Source organism: Miniopterus schreibersii, assembly GCF_964146895.1.
Source record: "Miniopterus schreibersii genome assembly, chromosome: 6".
Classification (NCBI taxonomy): domain Eukaryota; kingdom Metazoa; phylum Chordata; class Mammalia; order Chiroptera; family Miniopteridae; genus Miniopterus; species Miniopterus schreibersii.
This window is the reverse complement of record NC_138107.1, coordinates 86,214,931-86,230,728: the sequence shown is the minus strand read 5'-3', so window position 1 is coordinate 86,230,728 and position 15,798 is coordinate 86,214,931. Positions and strand designations below refer to the sequence as shown.

The 15,798-nt window shown below is 40.9% G+C and overlaps 1 protein-coding gene and 1 long non-coding RNA gene across 4 annotated transcripts in view; both read right to left on the bottom strand.

The window, feature by feature from the left end:
* TULP4 (TUB like protein 4) overlaps window positions 1-4,365 on the bottom strand; it is a 99,190-nt gene extending 94,825 nt beyond the window's left edge. For both annotated transcript variants that reach the window (XM_081139603.1, XM_081139604.1), the window contains exon 1: window positions 2,500-4,365. In XM_081139603.1, coding sequence (XP_080995729.1) covers window positions 2,500-2,751 — 252 coding nt within the window. In that variant the 5' untranslated portion in view covers window positions 2,752-4,365. The remainder of the gene's footprint in view (window positions 1-2,499) is intronic.
* A 60-nt stretch (window positions 4,366-4,425) lies between these two features.
* LOC308558229 overlaps window positions 4,426-15,798 on the bottom strand; it is a 47,912-nt gene continuing 36,539 nt past the window's right edge. For both annotated transcript variants that reach the window (XR_013998969.1, XR_013998970.1), the window contains one exon: window positions 4,426-4,728. This is a non-coding gene — a long non-coding RNA (uncharacterized lncRNA). The remainder of the gene's footprint in view (window positions 4,729-15,798) is intronic.

Below are 15,798 nucleotides of genomic sequence, written 5' to 3'. Positions count from 1 at the left end.
AGATTCTCATGTTCTGGCACCCTTTCCACCCTCCCTACCCCATCCCAGACCATATCCCAGGAAAGATGACTTTAATTAACTTTAGACGAAAACCTTCAATTAGAATGTGATACCCCTTGCCCAGTGCACTATGGATCCACTTCTACCTTATGCCTAACAGCCTGTCTGTTGAAGGATGACTAGATGGCTCCATGTACCCCTGAGGCCAGGTCCTGTGGACTAGGATGGAAGTAGGCAGGATGAATGCGTTTCAGATATGGAGGTGACACAGATGAGGTACCCAGTGTCCCAGAATCCCAAACCTGTAATAAAACGAGTGGCACAAGCTCAGCTTCCTTCCCAGCTGGGACACCTTGAACTCTGCTTCTAACCCCTCACCTGTCTCCCGCCTCACATTCTATTCCGATATTTTGCAATCATGAGGCCATTTCTCAGCAGAGGCCCTGGCTCCACTGTTTTAGCCTCAAAAGGAAATGCAGATGGGCAAAACGCCCAAGGATGGCAGGGAGTCTAATAATAATAAACAAGAACTAAGACCTAATGAGCTCTTTTATGTTCATTATCTATGGACTGTATCTTTCAGTCACTACAGGCAAGTTAGAAGGCTGGTATTATGTTCCCATACAGAAAACGTAACCACAGCACAGGGAAGTATGTAATTTATCCCAAATCATACAGAAAGGGGCTCAGCTCAAACCCAAGCAGTCTGGCTCAAGGATCCATAGGTTCACCTATTAATAAATCATGAACAGATGCTAGAGTTAGGAAAATATTTACTTGCCCAGGACTTCAGTAACAACCTCATTCATTCTCATTTTGACATGATGCAGCTTGAAGCTGCTTCCCTAGGAGGACATGACCAAAAAAATTACTGCCTTGTACCCACATCCTTCTCTCTTCCTCTCTAGCAAAAATACACCCAAAAGACAGTGTTTTCTATGTGTTTAAGTTACTTTCAGACATGATAATTTATTTCTATTAGGAAAAAAAAATTAAAATTGCTAAAGGAAAAAAAAAGAACAATGCCATTATTTTGACAAATTCTATTTTCTAAATAAAATATAATTCTATTAATATTCTGGTTTTGTTTAGGGAAAATAAATCTACTTTTAATGCCTTTAAAAGCCTTTAAAAATATCTTAACAGGATGCCCTGGCTGGTGTGCTCAGTTGGTTGGAACATCATCGCATGTACTACAAAGGATACCAGGTTAGATTCCCAGGCAGGGCACATACCCTGGGGGCAGGCTCGATCCCCGGGCGGGGCACATTTGGGAGGCAACAGATCGATGCCTCTCTCTCTCACATCCATCTTCCTCTATCTCCCTTTCTCTTCCTCTCTCTCTAATATATATATTTTAACAGGACATTTCTGATTTAAGATGTCAAAATAAAAATGACTCTAATCCTTCTCTTAGAAACCACCTCACAAGGAGCATGAAAACAAACACAAAAGCCATCTTTCAAGGGTGTCCAAACCACAGCACAGAAGACAGAAAATGGATGAGTGACAACTGGCTTCACAGAACAGACCACAAAAATAGACAACCTTCCAGTAAGTCTACCAACCCTCATAGCAGATAACTATCATTACTAAGTACCACCACAAAAGGCTGCTCAGGGCACAGGAGCAAGTGGGAGGTGGGGAGGAAAGAGGGAACAGGGGTCAGGAAAGCTTCTCAGAGAAAAAAAAACAAATCCAAGAATCCAGATGAGACCATTCCTATAGTGATGTGTCCCTATAATGAAACCAATTCCACCAAACACACAACTGCCTTGTCTGCTCCTAAGGAAATCCTGTTAAATAAAGAATCAGTACTAACCATGACTAACTTGCATTACAGGAAAATATCTGCAAGAAATTGTTTTCTAGCCTGGCCAGCGTGGCTCAGTGATTGAGTATCAACCTATGATCCAGGAGATTGCAGTTTGATTCTCAGTCAGGGCACATGCCCGGGTTGCAGGCTCGATCCCCAGTAGGGAGTATGCAGGAGGCAGCCAATCAATGACTCTCATCATTGATGTGTTTCTTTCTCTCTCTCTCTCTCTCCCCCTCTCCCTCTCTCTCTCTCTCTCTCTTTCTCTCCCCCCCCTCCTCCCCCCCCTTTCTGAAATCAATAGACCTATTTAAAAAAAAAAGAAATTGTTTTCTAGAAGAAAAACAGTCCCAAGTTTTTCACTTGTGACATTGGCAGATCACTAGAGCTGACATTCTGATTGGGTTCTGCCCTGTGGCCAGGACAGAGTCACAACCTCCATCAGTTCTTCACTGGAGCTTGCAGGCGTGTGGCGGAAGGCGCAAAGATCCAGTAACCAAGCCACAGGCACTGCGTCTGCCCTAACACTTTCCCACCAAAATGTTGAAGACAGAATTCACTTTGCAAAGTTTCACTTGGTAGCAAATCAAAGAAACTAAAGAAGCCAAGTAAGTTTAGAGCCGGTGAGGGGCTCAAAAATACCTCCAGAAGTGACCAAACAGTGAAAGGAAAGCCCAGCTCACCTCGCTATTGTGGCCTCGCAGGTTAAAGTTGATTCTCTGTGGAGTATTCCTGTCCCGGCGGCAGTGGCTCGAGGTGAAGGTCACACCCACGACGCCCCGGCCATTGCCCGTGGCCAGCCAGCCCTCCTCATAGTAGCGCCTCCTGCACACAGGCTTCTCCTTCTCGCTCTTGGGGACGCGTCCCTTCCAGGACAGGCAGAGGATGTTGGAGTCGCTGCAAAGGACGGGCCCTTGTTCCACCGCTGCATACATACTTTTTTTCAGTGAACTATTTTACTTAAAAAGTAATGTTGAATGCCAAAAAATTTAAACCAACTCCTCTCATTGATTTATTCTATTTTTGTGGTTGGCTTGCATTGCGTTCCCCAACCCCCTTTAGTTAAGATTGACCTAGACCTAATTAGGCCAGTATTTTATAAAGATCCACCAAATGCATAGTGAAAAAATTCCTCTATAAAAGATGATGGCAGTCTGCTAAGAAAAGGTAATGCTTAAAAAAATGTGGGGTCCATTTTTATTTTCAAGTCCTTAGAGGAAGAGTGGGCTGACCCTTTGGAGAAAGAGTGTCATTAATACGCGGTATCAAGAAACTGAGTTTTCTTCTTTTTACTGAGCTTGGTTATTCTGATTCAGCCTGAGATTCCAGTTTAGTGTAATATGATTCCAGAGACCAAGGGTTGCAAATACATAGATTTCAAGTAACTTAAGGCTTTAAGAATCCCTTGAGCTGGAATTTTCTCTTCAAAAATTCAGACGCAGAGACAGAGCACAGGGGATCATCCTCTTTCTGAAGCCACCCTCTGGCATGTTTTCTCAACTAGACAAATTTCTGCTGCTAAAGCTGAAAAGATTGCATAAAGGGAAAAAAGGCACACGCACCGTACAGAACAACCAGAGTTTGTGCACTCAGCAGTCCAAGTTTAGGAAGAAGACTCTTTGCTGCTGTTCAGAACCCAAAACATCCCACCTCAGAAACCAGCCCAGTTTTCTGGCAGGTCACTGTGTTCCCAGGGAAAGCTGGGCTCTATCTGACTGCCCCTCCACAGGCCCACACAGCCCTTGGTGCCATAGAGATATCGAGAGAGAGCCCCCTTCACTCCACCAAGCCAGAACGTTGTAAAGCCCTGAAAACAGTCCAAGTGTTTGCCTCAGATGAATCCTAAATCCTCTTTCTGACAAAACGAAGCCTGGCTGCAGATTTCGTCTCTTTTGCCTGCCTCCTTCCTCTCTCCCCTAGTCTAACTTCTCCCCTTTTTGCTCCTAAAAATCACATATTTTTTCATCTTGAAGAAAAAAAATTAATCTCAGGTTTAAGTCCATCAAGTAATCCTCCTCTTATCTGTGCAATCTTCTTGAATTCAACAGAAAAGAGAATACCTTAAAACAAAAACACAGGCAAGGGTCAGGTTCTTCCCCACTGTTTCCCTAAAGAGTTACCACATTTTGCTGATGGGCTCTTTTCTGTTCACATTCAGAGAATGTTTCCAAATGCCACATGTACAGTCCAAGGAAAAGAAGCTTTGATTAGATGGTCCTTGATATTTACTTTGTAATTATCGGTTTCAAATGCTACCTAAGATATTATCCTATAGAAACAGAAAAGGGAAATAATAAATTAAAATTTCTCGAGTACAGTCAACTGAAAAAGGCAAAGGAACCAGTTCATTGTTCAAACTTGTCCCATCAAACCTGAACTGGCTTTCCTCCAGCCACAATCTCACAGTAAGAGATACTTGTCAGTCCAGAATCTTACAGTCTGTCCAAATCACCAAATCCACTGAAAAATAAAGTGCAAAAACCACTATCTGATCCCACTTGCAATGCTTGAAATCACACTTGTCCCACAGTCACCGTCTCACTTAGCTCCTTTATACTGGAGAGGTATTTTTGAAGCTTGATCTGTGCCAGTTTTTTCTTCTTCTTTTTGCAAACTTTCTTTACCCGTGAAGACCATATGGAAAATTGGCCATTAGTGATGTATTTTTCTCCCTGGGCTCCTGAGCCCCGTGGTGTCAAGTTGCTCCATCTGATACTTAAATTAATTTTCATCAGTTGGAAAATGCTTCAAGTGTGCACCAGAATGAGCCTGTCTTCTCATGTGTGTGCACAGAAAGGTTTTAAATACACACAGACATACACTCTTCAGCTGGCTGGCAAGTGTCTGCTTTCCCAGTCATTTCAGGAACCATCTGATTAATCACAGCTTGAAGGCCTTGGAGTCTTACAAATCTGTAAAACAAAATAGGATATTAAAAAAAAACTTTAAAATGCTGAATAAAGCTTCTAACCGAGTAATCGCTGTAACTGAAATTGGAGACCCATCTTTACACTGACATATACCAAATGGAGCTAGTAATTGGTAAAATTCAAACAGCAAAGAGGAGCACCTCCATCAACTTAGAGACAACGTACAACATGAGTCTGAATGCCGTTGCTGTTTATTAAATTTGCCAGAAGCTGGGCATATCTGAATGAAATTACTGCCTGTCTCCCACACCTGGCCGTCCTAAGACTCAGCCCTGAATGTGCAACCTGAACCCTCCAGAAGACATCATCCTGGTTACGCAGGCGATATCCAAAAGGAGACTGAAGAGGGCCAGGCAAGTTATGTGCACTGGTCTTCTCACTACAAGTAAAAGATGTTCCTGAAGACACAAGGCAGCAAGGGCGTTTAAAACCCCTCCACCCCTGATTGGGGGCAGGTCACAGAGTAAAGCGCAGCTTTGAAACTGTCTAATGACAATAAAGTCCTACGAAATCTATCTCCAGCAAATCCATTCTCTTCTTCCTACTGCCTTCAGTCCCGAACTACATCCTACCCAAGAAAACACCGACGATTCAGTCCCTAACTCCTCCACACCATCCCACCTTCCAGGGGGTCCTCAGAGTGACCTTCACAAAAATCAAGGCTGCTCAACGAGCCTCAACTCTTCTTTTGCTGGTCTGGGCAGTTCCCTAGAGGGCTAGTGAAACAGACAGCCTAGCCTCGGCCAAAATACCTGACCCTAAAAGTCTAGGGCTGGGTCCAGGTATTTGTATTTCTAACAAGTTCCCAAGAGATGCTAGTGCAGCTGGTCTGGGGAGCAGGCTTTGAGAACCACTGATCAATGGGATCAAGTCCCAACAAGACCCTTTATGATCTGATTTCAGCTTGTCCTCTTCGCCTGACACAGCCTCCACGTCCATCACATTGGGCCATTCCCCAAAGTACGGTGTTCTTCCTCTCCTTCATGTCTCCCCTCCTGCTGCTCCCTTGACAGGCCAGGTCTCAACATTTCCTTTAAAACCCACCTACAATAGCACCGTTCCTGCACTGCTCCCCAGGGCACCTCGCACTAACGTCTGTGCCAGCTTCTTCACACTGCATCCCAACACTCGCTTTATGCTCCCAGAGGCAGGGAACCTATCTTTCTCATCCCTGCAGTAAACCTCAGCATAAATTGGGTACTCAACAAAAGTAGTAGGAGGCAGGCAGGAGCAAGGCAGCAGCTACACATAATTCCTTGAGATATCCTAATACAGATGAGTCACAGTATATATATTTTGTATGTGACAATAAATCAAAACAACCAAAATCTCTCAGGAAGCACTTACACCTGAGAAAAAAAGTGAAAGCAAATGCTATAAAATTCAAATTAATGCCATGCTCATCCTCCTAAAATACTAATGTCACTGAATACTACTACCATAGTCCCTATTCTGGCTTGGGGGCAGCATCATAGATGGGAAAAGCAAAAGCAACTTCTCAAGACCCAGCAATATACATGTATGGGTTTTAAACTACTTAAGAGCATAATTCATGATTATTAAAGCATCTATATTAAATACAGCAATGTAAATTATCAGTCCCCCCACCAAAACCACCCCCAGGGGGACCATAAAGTCAAAATTATTTTCATAATAATACTAGGACATTATGTGTCTTCTTCACTGTGTTGACAATTTGTATCAATGGTGCAAAAGGGATAGTGGGTCAAATTGCCAGCTCTTTAATACCAATCAAGGCATTGGTACACAACTGTACCAGTACTCATCGGAATTTTTTGAAATGCCAGCTTCACTTAAGGATGTTCTTGATGCAGCAATAAAATTGTCAATTTTATTAAATCTCAACCACTGAGTACATGGCTGTTTAATATTCCGTGTTTCAAAATAACAACTACATAGAAAGCATTTCTGCTGACTACTAAAGTACAATGGTACCCCTGAGAAAAAGCACTTATGCTACAGTTTGTTTTATCTGATTCCTACTTTCCACCGACATGAATAAAATTCACCATTGGGGTGAATGAAAGTGCACTTTTGGTTTTTTAAAAAATCAATTGAATTAATGTTAGAGACCAGAGATAAATTAGGGAAGGTATTTTTCATGTACAAAATTTTGATAGAAATATTTGTTAAAATTTATAAGAATGCAACTGCTCTGAAAAAGTTTGGTTCATTAGCTAGTCAATGAAGATGTGAACACTGCAAACAGCAATGCTGCTCCTGACAGTCTTCGCAAGTGCTCCAGGGCACAGACGCAGGCATTTGTAACAGCAGCAGCGTTTATACTAGCCAAAACCAGAAAACAACCTGAACGAATGAAGTTGGTACAGTATATTCAAACAGCAGAATTCTATACAGCAATGAAAATGAACAAACTACACAGAATAACATGAGTGAACTTCCCAAGCATAATGCTGAGCAAAAGGGATCTTATGATAAAAAACCACCTACAATATTAATTCATTTACATAAAGTTCAAAACAGGCAAAACTAATTTTATCAGTTAAAAATGCATACAGACAGTATAAATAAAAATTTAAAAACAAGAAAAACATAAAGCAGTGTAGTGGTTCCCTGGGGGTGGAGACTGTGAATGGAGAGGGGCACACACAGGAGTGTTGCTCAGTGCTCACAATATTCCATGTCTTGATCTGGGCGGTAGTTTTGAGTGTTCACTCTTATAATTATTCTTTACTTCCTATATATCTAACATATACTTCTACATGTATGATGTATCTCACAGTAAATAGGTTTAACAAGCTGTCAGCTGTTAGGCCAGTGTCCTTTGAGATTTTTAGGAAAATTAAAAAAATCAATTATTAAGAAAGAATTTTAAAAATTATTATATACAACCTTAATGAATACTGTCCCAATCTAGAAAATCCCAATAAAGTAACAAAGATGTCATTTTACTTCTCAAACTAAGCAGGTATCCACAAAGAAAATGCATATTAATGGTAATAAATGGAGATAAGAGAAAATTTTAGAATATGGTTCTATCTGAAGTAAAAAGTAGATTTGAAGAAAAAATAAACAGATGCTAGATGAATGCAAAGCAGGAAGAAAAACACAGTAGAAACTTTTGAATAAAGTATTCCAAACATCCTAGAGTTTAAGCTTTTGATTACAGGCTTGTCTGGGGGTTGGAGAGAAGGAAAAGGAAAGTAAAATTTCCTGGTTGGTGACGTGCATTAAACACATCCTGGCCCTGGCCCGTTTTGCTCAGTGGTTAGAGCACCAGCCCTTGGACAGGAGGATTGTGGGTTCGATTCCTGATCAAGGGCACATACCTCAGTTGCAGGTTCCATCCCCAGCCCCAATTGGCATGCAGGAGGCAACCAATCGACGTGTCTCTCTCACATCAACGTCTGTCTCTCCCCCCACCCTTCTCCCTTCCACTCTCTCAACAACAATAAAAATCAACGGGGAAAAAATATCCTCGGATGAGAATTAAAAAAACACATCCCGCTTTCTACTGTGGTTAGCTATTGTCTTAGATTCACTCTGTGGCTGGCAGGCAGAGGGAGTGGGGCGCTCTCCATCCTCAGGCCTCCTCCATTTGCTTCTGTTCCACAGATGGCAACAGATCCTGAACTCTACTCTCCTTTTTAACTGAAGCAACTAAGATGACCTGTCTTTAATTACAGTTACTCCTTCCCCTGGGGAATTTTCCACAACCCACAAATATCCATGGAGTCTAAGGCTATTCTAACTGGTTCCTAATGAGCTTCAATAGCTGCCTAAAGGCTAGTTCAAATTTGCCCTCCAAGACTGCCTTTTAAGGCAGGAATACTCTCAGCAATCTCTTGTCATGTGGCTACCTACATATGTAGGGAAACAACTACATACAAGGAAATTTTACACTATCACTGCAAAGATAATGGAGCTTAATAATATGTCTTAATAATGATTATGTCTATATAGATATATCTCGATATATCTATATATATATATGTAGTATTAACATTCTCAAAACATGCCGGTAAGGCTTATTCCAAAGATGCGTTCTTACTACAACTGTGTCAGTATCAAATCGTTTTCCCACTGACTTGCACTGTAAGTTTTAAAGATGCATTCCACAGAAAAGCTATCTTATTCGGAAGAGCACCAGCTCCTTCAGATGTAGTACACTGAAGCACTGTACAGACTTCACATGGCAAGGGTCTTCTCTATTCGTGGTAGAGCTATTTTTCTGTTTAATTCATCATATATACTAAACCGCAAACTCTCACACTCCAATTTTTACCTCACCTGAAGTACTCAGCAGTACAAAATTTAATTAAGTGCTCAATAAGGTACTAAGTATGCTACATAGCCCCTAACACCCTTCTAAGAAAAAGGGAAACAAAAAACACAGAGAACTGAGTGAGGTTCTCTATAAACCCTGGGTCAACATCACCACTCAGAATCTGGGTCTCCTGAAAACCTAGGCTGATAAACACTGCAGCCCATACGAGTAAAGCAATTCAGGGCGGAAGCCGTGGGTCCACCTATCTGCTCAGAGAACAGCAAAGAGGTACATTTTCAGGGAAAGTTACTCCCTCTTTACTTTCTGCGCATGGTTTCAATAGCCAGCTCTAAGAACATGAACACCTAATTATCTGTACAGAGAAAGGAGGGCACAGAGGCTGTAAAACAAACAGCTGGATTACTGGTTTACAAGAGAATGGGAGCTAGATACTTCTAAGAGTGAATCCACACCTGCAACTTAAATGGTGAAACACTATGAGCTCACTTGTATCAACAGTCATGTGCCTTACTTTAAAAAGGAGGACATTTCACTTATCGAAGTGACAAAGACTGAAAAATACAGTAATTCCCAATGTCATGTAGGGTACAGAGAAATGAGAGACCAATTTGGTGATATAATTCAAAGACTTAAAATGTTACAAACCTTTTGATTTAGCAATTCTACTTCTGGCAATTTATCATAAGGAAATAATCCTGGATTGTACAAAGATTTAGGAGGGTTTCCACCACAACATTTTTATAAGGGAAAAATCTGAAATAACCTTTATGTCCAAAATGGGATACTGGTTCAGTAAATATTGGCACAGACATAAAACACAATACTAATTATATTATAGAAGACTATAGAGTGACATGGTAACATGTTCTCAATAACTTAAGTGAAAAGTGAAATTACAGGTTACACTTCCAGGATGCTCTGAAGGGCCTGCCCACTACTATATAACTAGATATTGGGTAAATCACAGCAGTCTTTGCTGGACTTGCAGAAGAGTATGAGAAATCTCCAAGGAAGGAACATGACACACACATAAACATACAAGAAAGTCAGAGTTATCTGGCAAATGCAGATATAAGATAAAAATTTGTCCAGAATTGTCTGAACAAACGCTGAGATAAGCATTAGAATCAGAATTAGGGTGCCTAATTGCCCCAGTTTCCCAGAACTGTCCCAGTGTTGTTAGCACTGAAACAATCTCAGGGTACCCCTTAGTTCTAGGCAAACCAGACAGTTGGTCACCCTATCAGATACCCAAACTTGGTGCAACTTTAAGGTGTGGAGACTGAGTCCCACACATTCAGCAGGGCCACAAAGGAAACTAAAACTACCCCAGATTCCTAGCCCTCTGTGGTTCTACATTAGAGCAATGCAAATCTTGTCTGCAGGAAACATTCCCAATTTAGGACTTAAGGATTCCCAAAGATGGGGTACAACCAAAAATCAGTTAACAATAAAAAATTATCAAACATACAAAGAGAAGTCATATCACAACTTGTCAGTAGAAATAACAAATTTAGATTCCAAGCCTTCAGAAACTAAAATGAACAGAATTTAAAATCATTGGGTTTGGCCCGGCCAGGTGTGGCTCAGCAGTTGAGCATCAACTTAGGATCCAGGCAATCAGGGTTCGATTCCCGGTCAGGGCACATGCCCGGGTTGCGGGCTCAATCCCCAGTCGAGGGCATGCAGGAGGGAGCCGATCAACGACTCTCTCATCACTGATGTTTCTCTCTCTCTCCCTCTCCTTTCCTCTCTCTGAAATCAATAAAGATATATTTTAAAAATATAAATAAATAAATAAATAAATAAATAAATAAATAAATAAAATCATTAGGTCTGGATTTTTTTTTTTTAATCCTTACCTGAGGATATTTTTTCCATTGCTTTTCAGAGAGAGTGGAAGAGAGAGACAGAGAAAGAGAGAGAAAGAAGGAGAGAGAGAAACATCGATGTGAGAGAGAGACACATAGATTGGTTGCCTCCCGCACACGCCCCAACGTGGGCTGGGGATTGAGCATGCAACCAAGGTACATGCTTTGGCTCCAATCGAACCTGGGACCCTTCAGTCGGAAGGCCAACATTCTAACCACTGAGCAAAATTGGCTAGGGCAGGTCTGAATTTCTGGGTTCCAGTCTGGCATATAAGAAACCTGAAAATCACAACTCTATCCTAATAAGTTAAAAGCTGAAAAAGACAGCCCTAGACCATTTTGCTCAGTGGTTAGAGTGTTGGCGTGCGGAATTAAGGGTCCCGGGTTCAATTCTGGCCAAGGGCATATACCTCGGTTGCAGGCTCAATCCCTGGTCCCCAGGTGGGGCTCGTGCAGGAGGAAACCAATCGATGTGTCTCTCTCACATCGATGTTTCTCTCCTCTCTTTCTCCCCCTCTACCCCCTCGCCCTTCCACTCTTTCTGAAAAGCAATGGAAAAAATATCCTTAGGTGAGGATTTAGGGGGGGGAACCCCAGAAAAAAATCAACTCTTCTTAGATACATAACAGAATTGAGTCACAGGGCAAAAACTGGAGGTATCCAAAGGCTAGTACAAAGAATTACACTTACCAGAGCACAAATCAGTAAGTTAAACCATCCCGGCATAGGGAAACCTGAACTGTAACTGATGAACTGTAGCAGGCTCAGTGTGGGCACGTCTGAGAGACAAAAACTTCAGGGGGCCCCAACCATTGGGGCCCCTAGACTTTGTGACTTTTATCTCCAGGAGGGCACCAGGTCCTCACAGTAAATACTGAAGAACAATCCCTTGCTTCCAGCAGGGGAAGAACGAAAGGAGCCATTTTGAAATACACCAGAGCATTCTGTTCTTAACAAGGCCTGCCCTCAATAAAAACTATTTAACCAGAGCCTAACTGATCTGGGGGAAGAGAAATGTCCAACTGAAGCCCACTCTAGCCAACTTGTCATACCTAAGAGGGGGTGGAGAAACTGAGGAAAATACAAAAAGACAGTCCAGAGGCAAAGTGCGCTAAAAGACTGAGACCCAAAGTTCTTGGGATGCTATGTGAAGCACGGTAATTATGGTTAATGGCACTATGACATACTTGACAGTTGCTAAATCAGTAAATCTTAAATGTTCTCACCACAAAAAAGAAATGGCAATTATGGGAGGTGACTGAGGCATTAACCAACCCTAAAAAAAATAGAAACTACTATATGATCCAAAATTCCACTTAACGTAAGGTATATAACCAAAAGTACTGAACGCAAGATCTTGAAGAGATGTTTGCACACCCACGTACATAGCAGCGTTATTCACAGCAGCCAAGAGGTAGAAGCAGCCCAAGGTCCATCACCAGATAAATGGGTAAACAAAGTGTGCTGTATACATATAAAGGCATATTATTTGGCCTTAAAAAGGAAATTCTGACAAATACTACAATGTGGCTAAACCTTGAAGACATTATGCTAAATAAAGTAAACCAGTCATAAAGACAAATAACTGTGTGATTCCATTTATATGAGGAAACTAGAGCAGTCAAATTCATAGAAACAAAGTAGAATGGTGATTTCCAGGAGCTAGGGAGGGGAGGCAGAAATGGGGAGCTGCTGCTTAATAGGTATAGCGTTTCAGTTTTGAAAGATAAGAAGTTCTGGAGATTGTTGTACAACAATGTGAATATACTTAACACTACAGAACTGTGTACTTAGAAACAGTTAAGATGGCAAGATTTATGTTACACACTTCACCTCAATAAAAAAATGTGTGTACACACACACACACACAAATTGAGATGGAATCATAGGGCTGCAGAATGCTTCCCCATACCTTACAACCAAATCACTAAAAGCCTATTTATGGCAGTTCCTTTTAATCGGCACATCGTGTCCAGCTATCAAGAAAAATATTACAAGGCATATTACAAGGCAGAAAACAGTAAATTTTTCTATTTTTCGTGAGTTGCTCGTTGACCTCTTTACCATATGACAAGTATTTGGGCCCCTACATTCTCAGATAGGCTGGTAGCTACTGAAGGGTAAAGACTTTCAAATGCCTGTTCTCAAGGTAGTCAATAAATGTATGTTCAATCGAATAAAAGTGCTTTTATTTCATACATGGTGTTAAAAACCTTTTCCCTGAAAGACAAATGATCCTATGTAAGAATAAAAATGCTTCCCCAAGGATGTTATAAATTATATTCTTTTATAGGACAGTAAACTACAGGAAATCTTTCCACTGCCACAGGCAGATAAACAGACTCATGCAATCATAACTCTGGTTCCACAAATGCTAGACAGAGTTTAATACAACTTCACTCGCCCTGTAATTTGAACTCAGGTCTATCTGGATCCCAAACCTGTATATTCCCAAATGCCTTCCCTGAGATTTTTTTGTCTGGTCTACCTTTCCTATAACATTGTGAACATTCTGAGAGCAGGAAATATGCCTTGATCACGGAATCTTCCCACCTAGGAAAGAACTCAATATCTGCTGAATAAATGGCACTTAAATGTAGGAAGAAGGCCAACATGCTAACTCCTTCCAAAAGCATCACTGTATGTCCTCATGAAATAAAGAGAGGACCCTGAATTGTACACTACAGGTTCTAGTATATCCACTATCTTCTAATTAAGAAAAAAATTGTATATTTTGGAATTTTTCCCATTGAAAGGGCTGAAATTCTGGGGCTCTTAGAAGGCCAAGTTCCAGTCATCTAAAACTCTATAGTCTTGGATGACAGTAAATACATCAAATAAAATTATATAATAAAATCTGTCTTGAAATTAACCATTACAACACAGAGCTGCAAGTAGCTAAAAATGTCCCCCAAGCTCCTGCCAGTGTCCCTTTAGTAGTATTCAGGTGATCTCACCATGCTAAAGTTTACTAGGATACCAGTAATACAGGATCTTTTCACAGATGCACAGCAATGCAGGAAATTGAAACCGGTTATGTCTAGCACATATACAAGAATAAACAAGTTTAGATTAGATTAGTGAAGAAATTATACTCTTAGTCATGACTACAGAAGAAATACAAAATATAAACAGCTTCCGTTACAAAAAAGAAAAAAACAGAAGTATCTATCAGAGAAAAATAAAGGATGTGGCAAAACAACTGCACATTAGTTCCACTACCACATTCCACTTTCCTAAAAATTACTATATCTGTACAAAAGCAGACACATTTGATATAGCAAATCTGAATTTTAATGTCTTTTGGATTATTACTTAAAACTTTTGAAGCTTATTTTAATATTAACATAAACTTTAGTAATTTTTTTAACTTGCAACTTAAAGTTCTTTCCAAAGAACTAAATTGAATTGCACTGTAACAGATAATGACAGTTTATTTTTAATTTTTATAGCCAAATATTTTCATGAATACCTATATACTGTTCAACTAAAATGAAAACAAAACACCAATTTACATCATGATGAGTAAATGTTTTCATATCTGCTGCCATCTATTTTACTTGCAAAAATAATCCCCTGGCATTTCCATGTTTTCCATACAGAAAGGGCTCAAATGGATAGCTGAAATGCAGCCAGCAACTATATACAGCCAAGAGTCCTGGCTATGGCCCAGCCTCAACTGAGTTTTATGGGAAGGATAACTTCCATTGATTCCTTCCTGGTTCTGATGGTAACTAAGCAGGTGTGCCCGACATTCGGCCAATAGACGGACAAAGCAGACACAGTAAGCATGCCCAGATCATGCACTAGGGCAGACAGCAGGGCAGGGAAGCAGGGGACCCAAGCTTACCGATGACCCAGTGCCCACACAAATGGACATATCTCCAATTCTGAATATGTGCTTGGGGCCAGAGAGAAGCAGTTGTGAGGTATTCAATAATCAACACACAGAGAGCATCCCAGCTTGGTGAGTAGCACTTACAAGAGTACCTGGCACTGAATGAATGAGTAGTCGTAGGCCGTAAAGGAAACAGCAGCTGGAAATCACCTTTTCAATCAGGACGGAGAGAGCAGGATGCAGAAGTCTACATCATAAAGAGCCAGCAATAGTATTTTCCCATTTCACCATAACTCTCACATAATGACCATGATACCTTTTTGGACAGAAATATTTTCATTTCCTCATAACAATGGCATTACATGCTTTAGTCAAGCAACAATAAAAGAATATTATAAAACAGTTACCAAGTATCCAGCCCGAGGCTAGATAATATAGTTAATAAAAAAAAAATACTACATCTGGTCCCTGAACTTAAACAGATCACAATCTACCTATGGAAGCAAACTCATAGCACTGAGAGTAGTACCTAGTATATAATAAGTGGTGGATAAAAATGTGAGGAATTAACAGATAAGTGGATGGAACAAATGGCATATCAAAACTGACTTTAAGGTGACATTCATGGTGGCTCATTTCCTAAGTAATATTTTTATATTTTGCTCGCATTCTAGAGCTCATAACCAGTGGGTTGCAGGTGGCTTTGTTCCAGAAGGGATCTGTGTTTACTTCTGTCAAGCCCTTGGGTGTCTCTGACCCAGTAGCACTGAGATGAGTTTCTCAGCTTGAGGTTTTCCAGATCACGCAGGTAGCACAAATTCAAATCCCAAACCCAAGAGTATCAAAAAAGACTTCTCATTTAAAATTATGAAGAAGCCTCCGCCCTTTGCTAATGGATGTTCTCTCCGCACCTGTACCCTATTCAGGGAGGTACAGACGAAACTGTTTCCCTGAAATTTAGGTCCCTAGTATCAGCAGAGGTCTCCTCAGTGTCACTTCTCTCTCTCTCTCTTTCTCTCTCTCTCTCTCTCTGGAATACTTACTCCTCTTTCTCTGTGGGTTTCTCATTTTCT